Genomic DNA, 15,950 nt, shown 5'->3' with positions numbered 1-15,950 from the left:
TAGTTACATAAGTTTTGCTGTCCTAGTAAAAACTGAAAAGGACACAGTCAAAGCATAGCCTACTTTAACAACATTTATGACACTTTTTAGGAAGTTGGTCAAACAAAATATCTGCTCAAGAAAATTGGCAATCACATATATTTTTGTGAACCAAATTCCAGTTTAGTTAAATTTACCAAAACAGATGATATATATAACACACAAACTTAGCTAAGTTAAGCTCACATTAGAACATAAAATCCAAAGAAGTTCATGATTCATGAATTGAAGGTCATTCATCGATTCTTTGAAATCACATTCGACAAGAGAAAATTAATGATGCATGAATTAAACATGGTAGTTTCAATCTCCAAGAGAGAAACACACCATCCCCACAAACATGACAAGCGCAAGAAAATGTCACAGGAAAATTATCCAGTAATAGAACATTCGTTGCAATAAGATAAAATTGAAGATTGCCATGTCTTGTTGAGATGAAACCAAAATCACATCCATTCGTTGGCATCACAAATAGCATTGAAAACCAGACAATCAAGCAGCAAAATTGAGAGTAATATCAGGGGAAAGAAAGAAACTTATCTTGCTAAGGTTCACGACAACAATTACTATCTAGCGTCGATCCTTTGTATGAAGGGAGTAGCTGTCGACAATCAAATCAATACATGTGCACAGATCAAATGAACAGTGAATGCATGATCCAGATCAACTACTGAATAGAATGCAAAGCACATCATTCTGAATAGGCTTGCCATAATCTTGATTGTCACGTCGGAGATTCCAAGTACCAATAATGAAAATGCTTTCATATTTTGACTACATCCATCCATAGATTATAAGCTCACCAATAAGTAACACATATTAGAGGTGCAAAGCCACAACTTAATTCTGAGCACATACAAAATTCGAATTGCATATCAACTCAAGGGGCCTTAAAACACAGGACAATTCAACTAGATGCTACCAATCAGATCTCCCAGTACACATTGCATATTGTTCTTTCAGTCAAAGTACATACCGCTGTGTGATTTTCATTGATAGGAAACTATTGCACAGACAACACACGAGCACAAACTGCAAGATTGAATAAGCAATTCCCGATTCTTAAATACATGTACTAGCTGAAGAACTGATTTCTGATGAGAATCCTACGCGTCGGGGGCGGATGAAGGCGTCTTGGAGCCGAGGCCATACTTCTCCTGCAGCCTGGTGATCTCCTCCTCCTTCTTCTTGACGTCCGACTTCTTGGACATCTTGGCCGGCTGGTAGTAGAGCACGATGAGGTAGCGGTTGGCGACGTTGAAGCCGGAGAGGTGGTCGACGGCGTTCTTGGCGTCGTAGATGTCCTCGTAGACGACGAAGGCCGTGCCCCTGGTGTCCTTGGCGTTCCCCAGCCGGATCTGCCGGATCGCGCCGTACTTGCCGAAGATGTCGTACATCTCCTCGCTCGAGATGTTGAACGGCAGGTTCCGCACGTACAGCACCCTGTTCACCTCCGGCGGCAGCCTCGCGTTGCTCTTCCTCAAGCTCACCGCCGCCATCGCCGCCCTCCTCTCCGCTAGGGTTTCTGTCTCTCGCGGCTTTCGATTTGGGGATTTTTTTTTTTCTTTCTCCTCGCCGCGTCTCTCTCTCTCTCTCCCTCTCTCTCTCTCTCTCTCCCCTTTGCCTTATTGGAGGTTGCCGACTTAGGCAACCGACATGTGGGCCCCACATGTCAGTGCTGAATCCGAGTCATCTTGTCTCGAAGCTTCGTGGCACGAATCTTGGCGCACAGGCCACAGGCATCTTCTTCCTCCCGCCTCTCGACCGCGCGCCGCCGCCGTCGCCGCCGCCTCCGCCGCGTGCGAAGCTTGGAGAGTTCGAGCACGGGCATGGCGTCCTCGGGGGGAGCGGCGATCTCGGCGGGGCCCACGCCGCCGTCGGCGGCGGCGGCGGCGTCGTCGGTGGACTGGCACCTGCGGCCGCCGAACCCGAAGAACCCGGTGGTGTTCTTCGACGTGACCATCGGGTCCATCCCCGCCGGCCGCATCAAGATGGAGCTCTTCGCCGACATCGTCCCCAAGACGGCGGAGAACTTCCGGTACTGACCCAGAGCCCTCGCTCGCCTTAAACCCTAGGTTCCATCTGTTTAATCCTGCTTCTGATGTGTTTGCTTTTGATGGATCTCACTGATTCGTTTCATCTGTTTGTTTGGTTTCAGGCAGTTCTGCACCGGAGAGCACAGGTAGGGAGGCCCGGCGATTGGTTGATGGCTATGGCCAAGCATTTGTTGTTTATTCTTCAGCATTGACTGTCTTGACAGCTTTAAATGTTTAGCTTTGTTTGACTATGATATTGCCATAGAATTGCTTTATACTGTAGTAGTGGATCTTCGATGAAGATGGTGGGTAGCTAGGTTAGTATTGCTGATACTGGTCGAGTAGCTTTTGGGCACAACTAAATTCCATTCTAATTTGACATCTATTATACCTCCATTGTCTGCGATTGTTGTAATTGGCAGGAAACTGAGCTTGCATTTTTTTTCAGAACATTGATTACTTGATTATGTGATTTAGGCAAAAGTGCGCAAGCTTTCACCCAAATATTGAATTACTATCACATCCATTGTTCAATCATAGAAGCTTCATCACTGGATTGCAGGAAATCAGGTTTACCACAGGGATATAAGGGTTGTCAGTTCCATCGAGTGATCAAAGATTTCATGATTCAGGGAGGTGACTATATGAAGGTTCGTGTGCTAAATTTGCTTCAAGTGTCAATCATGTCACCTAGCATAATAGCTTTAATCTGGTGTTTTCATAGGACTAACTAACTAATCCTGTGGATTTATAACAAAAGGCATCTACTATTGCACACTTTGATGTTATCTTTTATCAAGCATTGGGCAATGAACTGTTATTCAGCTATCTCCATACTTGGATTTGATTCATGTGATATTAAAAATAAATTAAAGCACTCTGTTTTGATGTCCTAAGGGGGATGGTACTGGATGCACGTCAATCTATGGTACCAAATTTGATGATGAAAACTTCATTGCAAAGCATACTGGTCCTGGCCTACTTTCTATGGTATTATTCCTCTCCAACTGATTTTCAATTGAAATACTGTTAGAAAATATTACCTCTCTAATGTAATCTTGTGCAGGACAACTATTTCTAGTGTTTGGTGGTTTAGCTATGTTTGCAGATAATTTCCTTGGACTCCTTGCTCTCTCTCTCTCTCTCTGTTACAAATTCTTAGTTTTCATCTGTTAATGCCTTCGGTGTGTGGCTTCTGGTCATTGGGTAAGCAGAGCCTCTTGTGCTCTGGAAACCTGCAGATAGTTGATACACAATCGTGCGTAAAATGAGGTATCTGAAGTTAACTATCTAAATGTGGCAAATTGTTTTTACACACAGTATTTCCAATCTACTCTTCCCAACGTTGAAATTTGCATAGGTTAGGTCATATTACATTTACATCAAATTAGAACAAGACATTGAAGCATCATCAAAGGTCATTGTGATTGGTGACTGACCCAATTGTATTGTTTACTTTTAGAACATTTGCCTGACCAAGTGACCAACCGCCTTATGCTGTTATTAATCTATATTTTTATCTGTTTCGGTGTAACTAGCTACTTCTACATCCATTTTGTTTTTTAGAACTTTTATGTGCATGTTTCCTGCACTGCAAGACAGTAATTTGATTTATTTTAGATGATATATTTGGTTTTATTTTCTAGATGTAAAAAACTGTCCTATCTTTTTTCAGGCAAATAGTGGGGTGAACTCTAATGGATCTCAGGTACTTCTTTTGATAACTGCTCTATTTTTTTTCTGTGTGGCTGTAGATTTTTTATCCAGCTGGTTTTGCAATCTTCGGGCTGGGGTACTGTTTTGGGATTGTATTTTGTTCTCTATACAAAATTAGCAATATCCAGTTCCAGGTTTCTTTTCAGTTACAGTATTCCTGAAAACATTATCTTCTATTCTTATGCTTGCAGTTCTTTATAACTTGTGCAAAATGTGAATGGCTGGACAACAAGCATGTGGTTTTTGGGGTAAGTTCCCTCATTTTGAATGCTTTGTGCTCTCAGAGCAACATTCCAACAGCATGTACTTGTCTACAGTATGTTTTTTTACTTACAGAGTAAATATATGCCTGGTAACATGAAAAAAGTTTAGTCGCTTTACTTTTGAGATTATGGAAAAACGGCTTGCTCCAGTAGAAAAAATGTGTTTGAATGGTTCTTAGCAGTCATGTGCTAGTCTCAGGCTAGGTGGTGTTTTTACCTATTACTACGTACCATGTTAACCTACCACCATTCTAATTGAAATAACTCTCTATTGTCATGTTAAATCATTTCAGAGGGTGCTAGGGGATGGTATGCTTGCTGTGCGGAAGATCGAGAATGTTGCAACTGGACCAAACAACCGACCGAAGCTCGCATGTGTCATAAGCGAGTGTGGTGAGATGTAGTTTGTACCTTGAGGGTGACTATTCTTGGTGCTGCTGATGTAGAAATAGACTTTGCATGGATGAAACTACTCCAGCATTGGAAGCACCATAAGACATAGCTGTACCAAAGTATCAATTCACCTTGAATGAGTGTCTGTCTATACACTGATGAAAGTTCATCCTCACTTCGTCAGTGACATCAGTTGTCACTTAAACTGTTGATTAATATTCTAAACAGGGAATATGTGTGTCTGTTCGACTTGAACCTTCGTCATGTCAAGTGGAGCTGGCATTATATTCAGCTGAACATGCTTGATGAAATGATGAGTCGATCTGTGGTTGCACCCATTTTATAAAGTATACTAAACTATAAGCTGCCATTCATGCGTGTACCATGATTCAGGAAATAACAAAGAGAAATGAGACATGTTCTGATTTTGTCTATGATACTGGGAAATCATTGAGAAGATTGCCCAATATTTAGAAATGTTACGCTTTGATTTCATTATACTTCCTGTCGGCGTAATGCAAGTGCGCTGCACGAACAACAATCCATAGCAGATGTCAAGTTCTCCAGGTATCTATCTAACAAATTCTACATGGCAAATCGCGAAGTATCTTGGCTACAATATTACCAACGTGCATGCCATCATGTCGCGTTCCCGGTATATAAGAATCCGTGGCCACTTTTGTCGCACGTCTATTTTCCCGCTCTCCTGACCACAGGTTGCGCGCCATGTCGCGCACGACGCCGTCGAGCCCTCTGTCGCGCGCGACGCCGCCGCGCTCCCCAACGGCCGGCGGGACGCCGAGCCGACTCGCCGTCGCGCCGCCGTCGCCGACCACCCCGCAGTGCGCGATCCCGGCCTCGCCGCACACGCCGGGGAGGGGGAGGGCGCCGCCCGGCGCGCTGCCGCCGGCCACGCCGCGCACGCCGCGCCCCGAGATCACGCTCCGGCAGCCGTCGTCCCAGGCGCAGCAGAAGCAGAAGCGCGCGCCGTCCGCCGCGGCGCGGAGGCCGTCGCGGGCGCTCCGCGCCATCCGCGCGCTGCTCCGGTCGCTCCCGTTCGTGGCGCCCGCCGCGTGCCGCCCGTCGTCCGCGCTCCCGCGGCGGCACAACAGGCCGCACGACGGGCACGCCGGCGGCGGGGCGCGCGTGACGGGGACGTTCTACGGCCACCGGCGCGCGCGCATCACCCTCGCCGTCCAGGAGCGGCCCGGCAGCCTCCCGTCCCTCGTGCTCGAGCTCGGCGTGCCGACGGCGAAGCTGATGCAGGAGATCTCCACCGGCGGCGGGCACGTCCGCGTCGCGCTGGAGTGCGAGAAGAGGCCCAAGAAGTTGCCGTCGGCGCCGCCGGAGCAGGCGAGCGTGAGCCTCCTGGAGGAGGCCATGTGGACGGCGTACGTGAACGGGCGGCGCGTCGGGTACGCGGTGAGGCGGGAGGCGTCGGAGGGCGACCTCGCCGTGATGCAGCTGCTGAGCACGGTGTCGGTCGGCGCCGGCGTGCTGCCCGGGGACGTGCTGGCCGAGCCGGCCGGGGCGGAGGGAGACGGCGAGGTGACGTACATGCGCGCCGGGTTCGACAGGGTCGCCGGGAGCAAGGACTCGGAGTCGTTCTACATGGTCAACCCCGACGGCGACGCCGGCGCCGGCGCCGGCGGCGGGACGGAGCTGAGCATATTCTTTGTCAGGGTGTAGCACAGCGTGGCATGGACTGATTGATTCTGCAGTGATCAGCTGTTTGCATTCAGAGTAGCCGTGTTACTGTTTATCCACTGTAATAGAAGTATATTAGGGTTGTGCTTAGTTAATGCTAAAATTGAAAGTTTGGTTGAAATTGAAACGTTGTGGGACATGACCACACAGCTAGTGGTAGTTGATTTGTCTAAATCAGCTACCACTCCATTTATGAGAGACCATATCTACCTATACTTTAAATAAAATTTTCTCTTAAACTACTCATCCAATCTACGATCCGATTACACCATTATATTCGTAACAATTAAATCTTTATAACAAGATCTCACATGATTATATTTTGATAAAAAATTATAAATTACTTTTATAATATATCTAAATTACTTTTAGATTTCACTAAATTACTTCTTCGACATATAAAAGTAAATTTAATAAAGCTTAAAAGTAATTTACATATATTATAGAAGTAACTTATAACAAAAAGAAAGTAACTTTAATGCATGTCTTTTTTTCATTGGACGTGACTATACAACTAGTGGTAGCTGGTTTGTATTACATCTAGTATTCCCTTTCAACTTGAAAAATGCAATAGTATGTTTCCGTTTTGTTTAAGATACATTTATAATATATGTAAATTACTTTTAGACTTTATTGAATTTACTTTTATATGTCTAAGAAGTAACTTAGTCAAATCTAAAAGTAACTTATATATATGATAAAAGTAACTTATGTATATAATAAAATTAATTTATAAATATAAATATTTTTTTCATCGTAATATAATCATGTAAGATCTTGTTGTGAAGATTTAATTGTAACGACAATGGTGTAATCGGATTATAGATCGGATAAGTAATTTGAGAGAAAACTTTATAAGAATGAAGAAAAAGACATGCATGTCTAAGAGGAAAAACAAGCATGCACGTCAGCACATGTAGCAATCCTTCTCACAAATTGGTTCGTCGCTGGTTAACGCTAAACCGAGAGGCTTCTCGGTTTAGATTTTACCAAACGATGTGACGGAAAAGTTGGAAGTTTGTATGTATAGAAAAGTTTTGATGTGATGGAAAAGTTGGAAGTTTGAAGAAATAGTTTGGAAGTAAACTCGGCCTAGAACGTTGCTACTGTTTTAAGTGTGAATGGATTAATTAGAATTGGCTCTAGCATGGTACGTTTTGCAACTATTACTGTATCTCCTTGTGAAATATGGCCGTCTTCCTAATGTAATTGGATCCTAGGCAATTGCATTAGGCTCTTGTTTTTCTTCCGAAATGGAAATGTATGAACGAGATCAAAGTGCTAAAGTGAAAATGCTGCTCCCATGACGTTAATTTACCGTTCTCCTCTCAATTATAGTAATTATCTGCGATACAGCGAAACGATCCGGACACAATCATACTAATCATAGGCGTAATAGGTAATTTGAGGAATGTTTGCTATACCAAAAATAGACCCAGGCCAAATGTAAACCTACATACTGAGATCGTTTGGCCTGGGTAATCCAATGTATGCGTAATTTTGACAAATTGCCATGCGTCAAGACAATCAGTGGCAGAGCCAGAAATTGCTACTCCCTCCATCCCAAAATAAACACAGTCATGAGTTTCCGTGTTCAACTTTAATTGTTCGTCTTTTTTTTTGAAAAAACTAGAAAACATAATTCACGTATAAAGTAATATTTATATTTTATAATCTAATAACAATAAAAAAACTAATTATAAAAAAATTCAAATAAGACAGACGGTCAAAATTGGACACGTAAATTCATGGCTGCGCTTATTTTAGGACGGAGGGAGTACAGACTAGCGCTAACCTAGGACTCAATCAATGGATCGTTGATTTTTCCTTAAAATTACAAGGTGATTTAACACAATTTATACATGATTTTGAAGGTAAGTATAAGGCTCAAGCCCTAACTACTCTAGACTTGCCTTCGCCCTTGAAGACAGTAACGGGTTTGACTTATTCGGACACACATCGCAAGATCACATGACTCATTTCCCATGCTGCTCGTGGCATACGTAGAGGCTCTCAATAGGCCAACACACATACAGAGAGAAAAGGGAAAAAAAAAGAGAGAAAAGACAATAAGCAACACAAAACAAAAAGAGAGAAAAAAAAACCAGAATTGCTAGAAAACTCCCGCAAGTTATTTCTGCCCCCTCAAACTTTTAGATTTGTGACTATTGGATCGCCTTGAGATTTGTGCATGAAGGAAAAAAAACTGCCAGAAAAAATTTTTCACACATGTCACGTGTAAGATCTTACAATGTAGCTTATTATTACAATTTAATTATATTTTAATTATTCTAAAAGCTTTTCATTAAAAAACTTGCTGCAGTTTTTAAAATACTCAAAAAAAAAAGAGAAACAAACAAACAAAGAAAAAAAAAGGAAAAGGATTCGGGGTAAGCAAAAGCGAGAGGACGGCGCCATCCGGAGAGAGAGGGAGGCGGACGGAGGAAGGAGGGAGGGAGGGAGGGAGGCACGCAACGGCGTCGGGGCGCGTGCGCAGCAGCGCGAAGCGGAGCGGGAGAGATGAGAGAAACTACGCGTCCCTTCCACCACGAGACCCCCCCAACCCCCAGCCCCCCTCCTCGCTCTCCTTCCCCCCCAAATCCCCCTCACCTCATCGTCGCCACGGGCCCAGCCCAATACCCTACTCCCCCGCCGAACCCTAACCCTAGCTCCCCCTCCTCCTTCCCGCCACTCGCCGCCGCCGCCGCCGGGGCGGGCGGCTCCTGCTGGATTGAGGTGAGTAGCCTGTAATCCTGTTTGCCCTAGGGTTTTGTGGCTAGTCGCTGTGGCGGTGGCTGGGCTGCCTGGGCTGCTCGCTTGCTTGGGGGGTTCCTCTCCGCTGTTCGGTTTGGTTGGTCCTCATCGTTAAGGTTTCGCAGGGTTTTGAATAATCTCCAGGGGTTTATGCCGCCAGGTTTTGATTCATTGCGCTGTTTCGCTCTAGGTTGGTGGTTATGTATGATTATTTCGGGGTTTGGTTAGTTTGGGCGGGTTCTCCGTTGAATTCCGTACGGGGTCTATCCGCTGATGCTATCGCTTTCATGGTCGGCCATGTTTGGGGGGCTGCATCTCGTTGATTAAATATGTAGTACTACGATTTTAGCATAGACTTTTAGTGTTCCGGCAATGAGGATTCTAGTCACCGTATGTATCTGTGTGCTGATTGAGACTTGTTTCCGAATCATGGTTGTAATGGCGTGCTTGATTACCACGCAGGTACCACGGGTAGCTAAGTCGGTAGGCGCCTGATTTGGGAGATCAGGGTGTCCTGTAATGGAGGGGCATGGCAACCCTCCACTGAATGCGGCGGAAGCAGTTTTGAAGAGGCCCAGGAGTGTTGCTTCAAGGAAGCCGAGATCGAAGGAGCAGCTCATTAGTGAGTTCAAGGACCTCTCGTGCACGCCGTCGCGGAGCATCTCCCCGGAAGATGATGCTGGCGTTGAGGGCAGTGGGCATCGGCACAAGGAGTTGTACCTCAATGGCCCTGAGGCTAGGGGATCCGTACCACACAGGAGTGACGCGTCCAGAAAAATAAAGAGAGATGATAATAGAGCTGCAGGAGACCATGATGAACAAAATAAGAGCAGCAAATCAAAGGATGGCAAGCATACTAGTGAGGGGGTCCTGGCTCTTGCCTGCACAAGAAACTCTGGATCCCCTGATGGTCAGCATTTGCCTCCAAAAGACACTACTAGTATGCCAGGTTTGAGAAAAGTAAAGCTCAAGGTTAGCGGGATTACTCGACCTCTACATACAAAAAACATCCAAGAGGCAAGTGATGGTGGCACGCTCGGCACATCAGATGGCTCTTCTCACCGGCATAAGCAAAAGGTTTGTTATCTGCATTTAATTGGGGAAGGAAATTGTGGTCTTCTCGTGTATTCAATGCTTTACCTTATTTTGTTGCAATAATCATATCTTCACAATTTCATGTGAACTGATCTTTGATTTATGCATGGGTCTTGTGGAAGATGTGTCCACCCATCGCTTAAATTTCTCATAAATGGTGCATGAGATGCTTTCACTCATCACTTCTTACTGCAATGCTATTTTTGAAAGCTTGAATCACTTAGTCACCGTGCATTTTTTGCCAATATGCAACTAAGATTGATACAATTATAACCTAGATATTGCACTGGGTGTTCATTATTGTCATTTCACTGCACCATGTTAGTGTCTCTTTTTATGGTTGCCCATGACTTTTCAACATCCACAAGTAATTAATGGTATAATATAATTGGCAATTTCACAGCTGAGCTTTTAATTCATTTTGAGTTCTAAGATAGTCCCATCTTTTGTTTTTAGGATTCTGGTGGGCACAAACATCACCAAGATAAGCATGATGTTTCACCATCTTCAGACCTTGTTCGCAAGAGCAAACGGATTCCTAAGAAGCGAACACTTGATGGTGATTCTGGTGATGAAGATGGTGGATCAGGCTATCTTGTAAAATTTAAGATAGCTAAGGTTGTGCCAGAACAATCTATAGCTACTGACCATGCTGGAGAGTATGATGAATCTCTTGAAGATGATATTAAGAAAAAGAGGCTGTCAAAGGTTTCCAAAAACAAGAGCCTTCCATATGAAGTGGACGAAGACTTCACTATGTACCGATCTGGCAGGGATGGTAGGAAGAAGTTGAAACTGGTGGATAGCGATGATTTTATTGAAGAGGAACCTGAGATGGATGAGCCAAAGAAGAGACTAAGTGAAGCTGATTCACATTCAGATGTAAAGAATGAAACTACTGGCCTTATAACCAGGCAGCGTGCTCTTCAAGGCAGAGGTGGCAATGGTGAAACTCTGATTGAATTTCCTGATGGATTACCAACTGCTTCATCGAGAAGTATAATCTCTAGCTTATATATGTACTCCCTCCGGGTTGATAATACTTGTTGTTTTGGACAAGAGCACGGTCTCCAAAAAGTAACTTTGACAACTATTTTCTATTATAATATATATAGAAATATCAACAAATATATAATTTTATTGAAGTACTTTTTAAGACTAATCTACACATGATTTTCATATTTTTAAGATAAATATTTTAGAAATTATTTGTAGTCAAAGATTTTAAAGTTTGACTTTACCCTTGTTAAAAACGACTAATATTATCAGCCCGGAGGGAGTAGCTATTTATTGACATTAATGTGTTGCCTTAGATCTGATACTAAATGCCATTGTTAATTACTACTACAGGGCAAAAGGATAAGGCTTCTGAAGTGGAGGCACAAGCCAAAAAGGCAGAAGCGGCTCAGAGGCGTAAATTGCAAGTTGAGAAGGCAGAGAGGGAACAACAGGTTAGCCTAGTCCCTAAGAGTTTCCTAGTTTTTCGCCTTTTGCATAGCCAAGCTTACTAGCTCCTACTGTACAGGCCGAAGCAGTGAGGAAAATCCTGGGTATTGATATTGAGAAGAAAAAAGAGGAGAGGAAACAGAAAGAGCGGGATGAGAAGGTACTATGCCATAAGTTTTTATTGTTGCTACATTTCTGTTCATGGTACAGTAGACTCATTTTACCCTTCCTCTCACCTTTTTTTCCAGGAAAAGCAAGAAAAAACAGAAGAATATAGAAGGAACTGCATCCAATGTGTCATGGGGCCAGAAGGAACTGTTGTCACATTTCCTGATAAGATGGGCCTCCCTAGCATATTTGACTCCAAGCCTATCAGGTTACATATAGTACCCCATCTGTGCATCTTTTAAGTTTTTCCAAGTTTACGTCAAGCATAGAATCCATGTATTGATCCATTTTGAAGTTATGCACTTACATTCAACTCCATTTGCTTTATCCATCTTCCCAGCTATCCACCTCCAAGGGAGAAATGTGCAGGCCCTTCATGCACAAATCCATACAAGTACCGGGACTCGAAGACGAAGCTTCCGCTCTGCAGCCTGCAGTGCTACAAGGCTGTCCAGGGAAGCTCTGAGACGCTAACATGCTGATCTCAGAAATTAAAGGATGGTGGTGAGGCAATCGTGACTGTTTTGTGGAACTGGAGAATTGTGCTAGTTCCATTTGCCACCTTTGCTGCTTGTTCTTGTGTTGCCAATGTTACCTTTTGCCAGTCCTAACAATCAACCAGCCAACAGAGGGGGTGTCGCCTGCTGCTGGCCATCCTTTTGACTCGTTGTGGATGCAGCTGCAGTGTTCTCGATTAAGGATTAATTTAGGTGGTAGTCAGATGAATGAGAGTGATGTATACATTAGTTGTACAGTGATCATCCTACTCGTCATCGTTGGTCATGAAATCATCTTGAAAATTGTCTCTCTGTTTGCACTTTGCAGCAGTTGGCTATTACAAACCAGTTAACAAGAGTGGCAGCATCAGGAGTTCAGAGGTCACCTGTTCTGCTCTGCTCTTCAGAAGCAAGTTGCCGGCTTGAGACTGGTAACAATTTTGCTGGGCCAAACTGAGAAATAGAAGATGGGCTGGGCCTTGCACATGAACATGCTTGGTTGCTACTAATTTGACCATAGCATTAGGACATACAAGTACATGCTGCTACTATAGCAAAAGAAACAAAAATGCATGGATCAATGAAGTGGTAACAGGTCATACCAATCGTGCGATAATGCACTAGTTGCAGGCACTCCGCCAAAGCTGCCAATGCAATCGTGTTGACCAGAAAAAGATAAACACGTCCTGTACGTTCGATTCGTATGGATATGATCGCACTATGCGAACGTGTTGACCTCTCCAATCCATTCCGTTTCACTTCCATCATGTAATCACAAGAGGATAACCAAAAGTGATGGGGGTTTTGTATGCTTGCTTACTACTCCAAGTCAACTAGCTTTTGAGTGGCCCAAAACTCTCAAAACGAATTGACCTCTGCCTTTACTGTTACTGCAACTCACTCTCTCTCATCATCATCGTTTGTTCTACGACGGATAAGCTGTGAAAAAAAATAAACAAATAACTTAAAAATGATTTAAATGTAAAACTTTTATCTTTATATTTTTAGCTATTTAAAAGCTGATGTTGAAAATAAACTACGATTAAAAAAACCTCAAAATTATGTTACAAAACTTAAATTTTAGCTATGGTTGAGAAGCCAACATACAATGGAGCTGCTTCTGTAGCCACTAGTCCATGACCAGCTTTCAGTGCGCATAAAACTGTAGCTCGAAAGTATATCAGGAGAGAGAGAGAAGCTACTCGATCTACCTGTCTTGCAAAAGCTGGGGCATATATTTTCAGCTGAAAAGAATGGCATCTTTCTCTTCATTCACTTGAGCCAAGATCATATGTCACACATTGTTGTTACTGTCCATGCATTGCAGGCAGCAGCTCACTTTTATTCCTACAATTCCAGGAACAAAATTGTTCCCCATCTTTTCCTCCTCTTTAATTATTATTTCTTCCATCTTTTCTTCGTTGGCCTCAAACAAGGAACGGTCACAATCTGACAGTGACACGAAATCCGAGGCATATGTGGATTGGCTTTTATAACTGAATCCCCCACGGGACAAGTGCCCGTTACTGTAGCGCCTGCTTGCCTCTACAGTAGGTTGTCTAGAGAAAAACTGAAACCTGTTTCTGTGTGACATTTCAACCGAAGCATGCAGTAGACTGGTAGCAAGTGCTAGTGGTAGCTGGAGTAATCTCTACGTCTTGATGATGCAGTATGTTGTGAGTAGCTTCGTGATTTTGCCATTTAGTAGGAGTAATTAATTGCTGCTGATTGACTCTTAATTATCGTCTTCTTTGTTAACTTATCAACCATAGCTAGTACTAAAAATTTAAACTTAGAAAGAAGTTTGTTTTTGATTTTTTTTTATCATAACTTACCTTTTAACATTGGCTTTTATATTTAACTGCTGAAAACTAGATATAAAAATTTTATTGATATTTTTTTGTTTCTTCGTTCATTTCTCCACGGCTTACATATAAGCTGTTAGTTCAAACAATGAGAGCCACGTCACTAGATTTTTCAGTTCATGCATGTAGCTATACGATTCTAAAAAAAAAAATACATGCTACTCAACACCATAGTGAGATATAGATTTATCAATGGTTTAGGTTTTATCTCTTCCAAAACGTAAAAGTAGTAGGACGGCATATACATATATGAACAATGGCACCATGATGGATATATACCCATTAAACCTTTTTGAACTGAAGAAAGGAATAGTACTTGTCTACCACGCTCTGTTTCGTGCATCGTGTTATCCAGCAAAAGTAGCTGTAGATCAGTACATCATCTTGCCGGGAAAAGTGACTTTTATTTTTATTTTTGCAACAAGCATGTTTTTTTTTTTACCACTGACAACAATGGTACTCTCTCCTACAGTACTAGGGAGAATGTCTGTCTCTTCTTTTGAGCATGGCGAGATCGAATGAATGTGATCAGTGATGAGAGCCACATACACAAACACACATGCTGCTGATGAAGTGATCGATGAGCAGCTAAGCACACACGATCCAAGGACAGATCAGCAGCTTTATCATAATGGTAGCAGCTCTGGACATTCATACTCCAAAAATCCCTTTCCCTTTTTCCCTGTCTTTTTTTGCTGCAGGCCGGCCAGCATATGAATGATCAGGAGAGGCAAGGAGACATGGCAAAGCATTGGCAGCAGTAGACTCTCTGGAGATCTCTCCTCTCATCTTTTCGGTCATTCTCCTTGCTAGTACTTGTGTAGTACTCCCTCTGTTTCATAATAGTTATCGTTCTAGATTGTTAAGGATAGATTAAAATTTAATTTAAAAATTATAATACCTCTTATTGAATAATGCACGATAGAAAGTGGAATGGTTATTGTGGACAAAGTGAGAATTTTTGGATAGAAAGTGATTGATGTGATAACTAGCATTCTACAGTGACAAGTATTTTGAGATGAAATTTGAATCCTAAAGAGACGAGTATTTTGGGACGAATGCATTGATAGTACTCCCTCGGTCCCTCCATCCCATAATATAAGGGATAATGGGTGGATATGATCACACATTCCAGTACAATTAATCTGGACAAATGATCTGTCCAAATTTATCACATCTACCCATTATCTTTTATATTATGGAACGGAGGGAGTAGCATTCTCCGACGACGACCCATGCACATATTGCTCACCTTTTGCCCAAACACACATGACACAGACACACATGCCGTCCATGAGAAATTGAGAATGATCGTCGTCGTCTTCCTCGGTTGGGTCGCAGTGGTAAGTGTTAATCATGGGCTCTCGAGCGCGCATGTCAAAAGCGAACCTCTCCCATCCTCATTGCCTCCAGCATCTCGATCACCTCGCTTTTCCCTGTTTCATCTCCAATGAGTAATTTTGCAGCACTGCATTCTGGCTGCCGCCGCCGACCTAGATGCCATTCTTAATTTACTGTTAATTTCAGTTTTCTTTCAGAGAATGTTTTTGTATCGAATGAAATGCGTCACATTTTTTAATTACCTAATTAAAGCCGCATTTGAGATAGATTAACAACCTGATTATTAACGCAGATTATTTACTGCGTTATAGAGATAAATTAAATATTTTATGATGAATACTCCCTCCATTTCGAAATGTTTGACACCGTTGACTTTTTAGCACATGTTTGACCGTTCGTCTTATTCAAAAACTTTTGTGAAATATGTAAAATTATATGCCTACATAAAAATATATTTAACAATGAATCAAATGATAGGAAAAGATGTAATAATTACTTAAATTTTTTGAATAAGACGAACTGTCAAACATGTTTAAAAAAGTCAACAGCGTCAAACATTTCGAAACGGAGGGAGTAGTAGTATAGTCCAGGCATAAAATCTATGAATATACAGTGCACCACATGCGCCAT

The 15,950-nt window shown here is 42.8% G+C and overlaps 4 protein-coding genes across 4 annotated transcripts; 3 read left to right on the top strand and 1 right to left on the bottom strand.

The window, feature by feature from the left end:
* Positions 1-955: 955 nt before the first annotated feature.
* On the bottom strand, positions 956-1,650 carry LOC127766826 (splicing factor 3B subunit 6-like protein). The gene has a single exon (XM_052291980.1). It carries the CDS (start codon positions 1,536-1,538, stop codon positions 1,146-1,148), a length of 393 nt encoding a protein of 130 aa, XP_052147940.1. The 5' UTR covers positions 1,539-1,650; the 3' UTR covers positions 956-1,145.
* A 105-nt stretch (positions 1,651-1,755) lies between these two features.
* On the top strand, positions 1,756-4,738 carry LOC127766825 (peptidyl-prolyl cis-trans isomerase CYP22). Its single transcript, XM_052291979.1, has 7 exons — positions 1,756-2,077; positions 2,198-2,221; positions 2,638-2,725; positions 2,973-3,065; positions 3,751-3,783; positions 3,983-4,039; positions 4,348-4,738. Exons 1-7 carry the CDS (start codon positions 1,869-1,871, stop codon positions 4,456-4,458), a joined length of 615 nt encoding a protein of 204 aa, XP_052147939.1. The 5' UTR covers positions 1,756-1,868; the 3' UTR covers positions 4,459-4,738.
* A 606-nt stretch (positions 4,739-5,344) lies between these two features.
* Positions 5,345-6,342, top strand: LOC127766445 (protein MIZU-KUSSEI 1-like; the record flags this gene model as incomplete). The annotated part of the gene is made up of 1 exon (XM_052291487.1): positions 5,345-6,342. A coding segment is annotated over one exon (792 nt), but the record flags the coding sequence as incomplete, so codon positions are not given.
* A 2,236-nt stretch (positions 6,343-8,578) lies between these two features.
* LOC127768662 (uncharacterized) lies at positions 8,579-12,408 on the top strand. Its single transcript, XM_052294280.1, has 7 exons — positions 8,579-8,890; positions 9,371-9,985; positions 10,460-11,000; positions 11,354-11,454; positions 11,529-11,609; positions 11,698-11,825; positions 11,958-12,408. The coding sequence occupies exons 2-7, from the start codon at positions 9,428-9,430 to the stop codon at positions 12,097-12,099; spliced, it is 1,551 nt and encodes a 516-aa protein (XP_052150240.1). The 5' UTR covers positions 8,579-8,890; positions 9,371-9,427; the 3' UTR covers positions 12,100-12,408.
* The last annotated feature ends 3,542 nt before the right edge of the window (positions 12,409-15,950 follow it).

The sequence above is a fragment of the Oryza glaberrima genome, chromosome 3 (genome assembly GCF_000147395.1).
Source record: "Oryza glaberrima chromosome 3, OglaRS2, whole genome shotgun sequence".
NCBI lineage: Eukaryota > Viridiplantae > Streptophyta > Magnoliopsida > Poales > Poaceae > Oryza > Oryza glaberrima.
Note: the sequence above shows the minus strand (reverse complement) of the source record. Positions and strands in the feature narration are given on the sequence as shown.

Bases quoted from the DNA above. Each gene is read 5' to 3' on its own strand.
- LOC127766825 (XM_052291979.1), top strand. From the start codon at position 1,869: ATGGCGTCCTCGGGGGGAGCGGCGATCTCGGCGGGGCCCACGCCGCCG. The intron at 2,078-2,197 runs GTACTGACCCAG...GTTTGGTTTCAG, and splicing joins AAGACGGCGGAGAACTTCCG to GCAGTTCTGCACCGGAGAGC. The intron at 3,066-3,750 runs GTATTATTCCTC...ATCTTTTTTCAG, and splicing joins GTCCTGGCCTACTTTCTATG to GCAAATAGTGGGGTGAACTC.
- LOC127766826 (XM_052291980.1), bottom strand. From the start codon at position 1,538: ATGGCGGCGGTGAGCTTGAGGAAGAGCAACGCGAGGCTGCCGCCGGAG.
- LOC127768662 (XM_052294280.1), top strand. From the start codon at position 9,428: ATGGAGGGGCATGGCAACCCTCCACTGAATGCGGCGGAAGCAGTTTTG. The intron at 11,001-11,353 runs GTATAATCTCTA...TTACTACTACAG, and splicing joins ACCAACTGCTTCATCGAGAA to GGCAAAAGGATAAGGCTTCT. The intron at 11,610-11,697 runs GTACTATGCCAT...CTTTTTTTCCAG, and splicing joins AGAAAGAGCGGGATGAGAAG to GAAAAGCAAGAAAAAACAGA.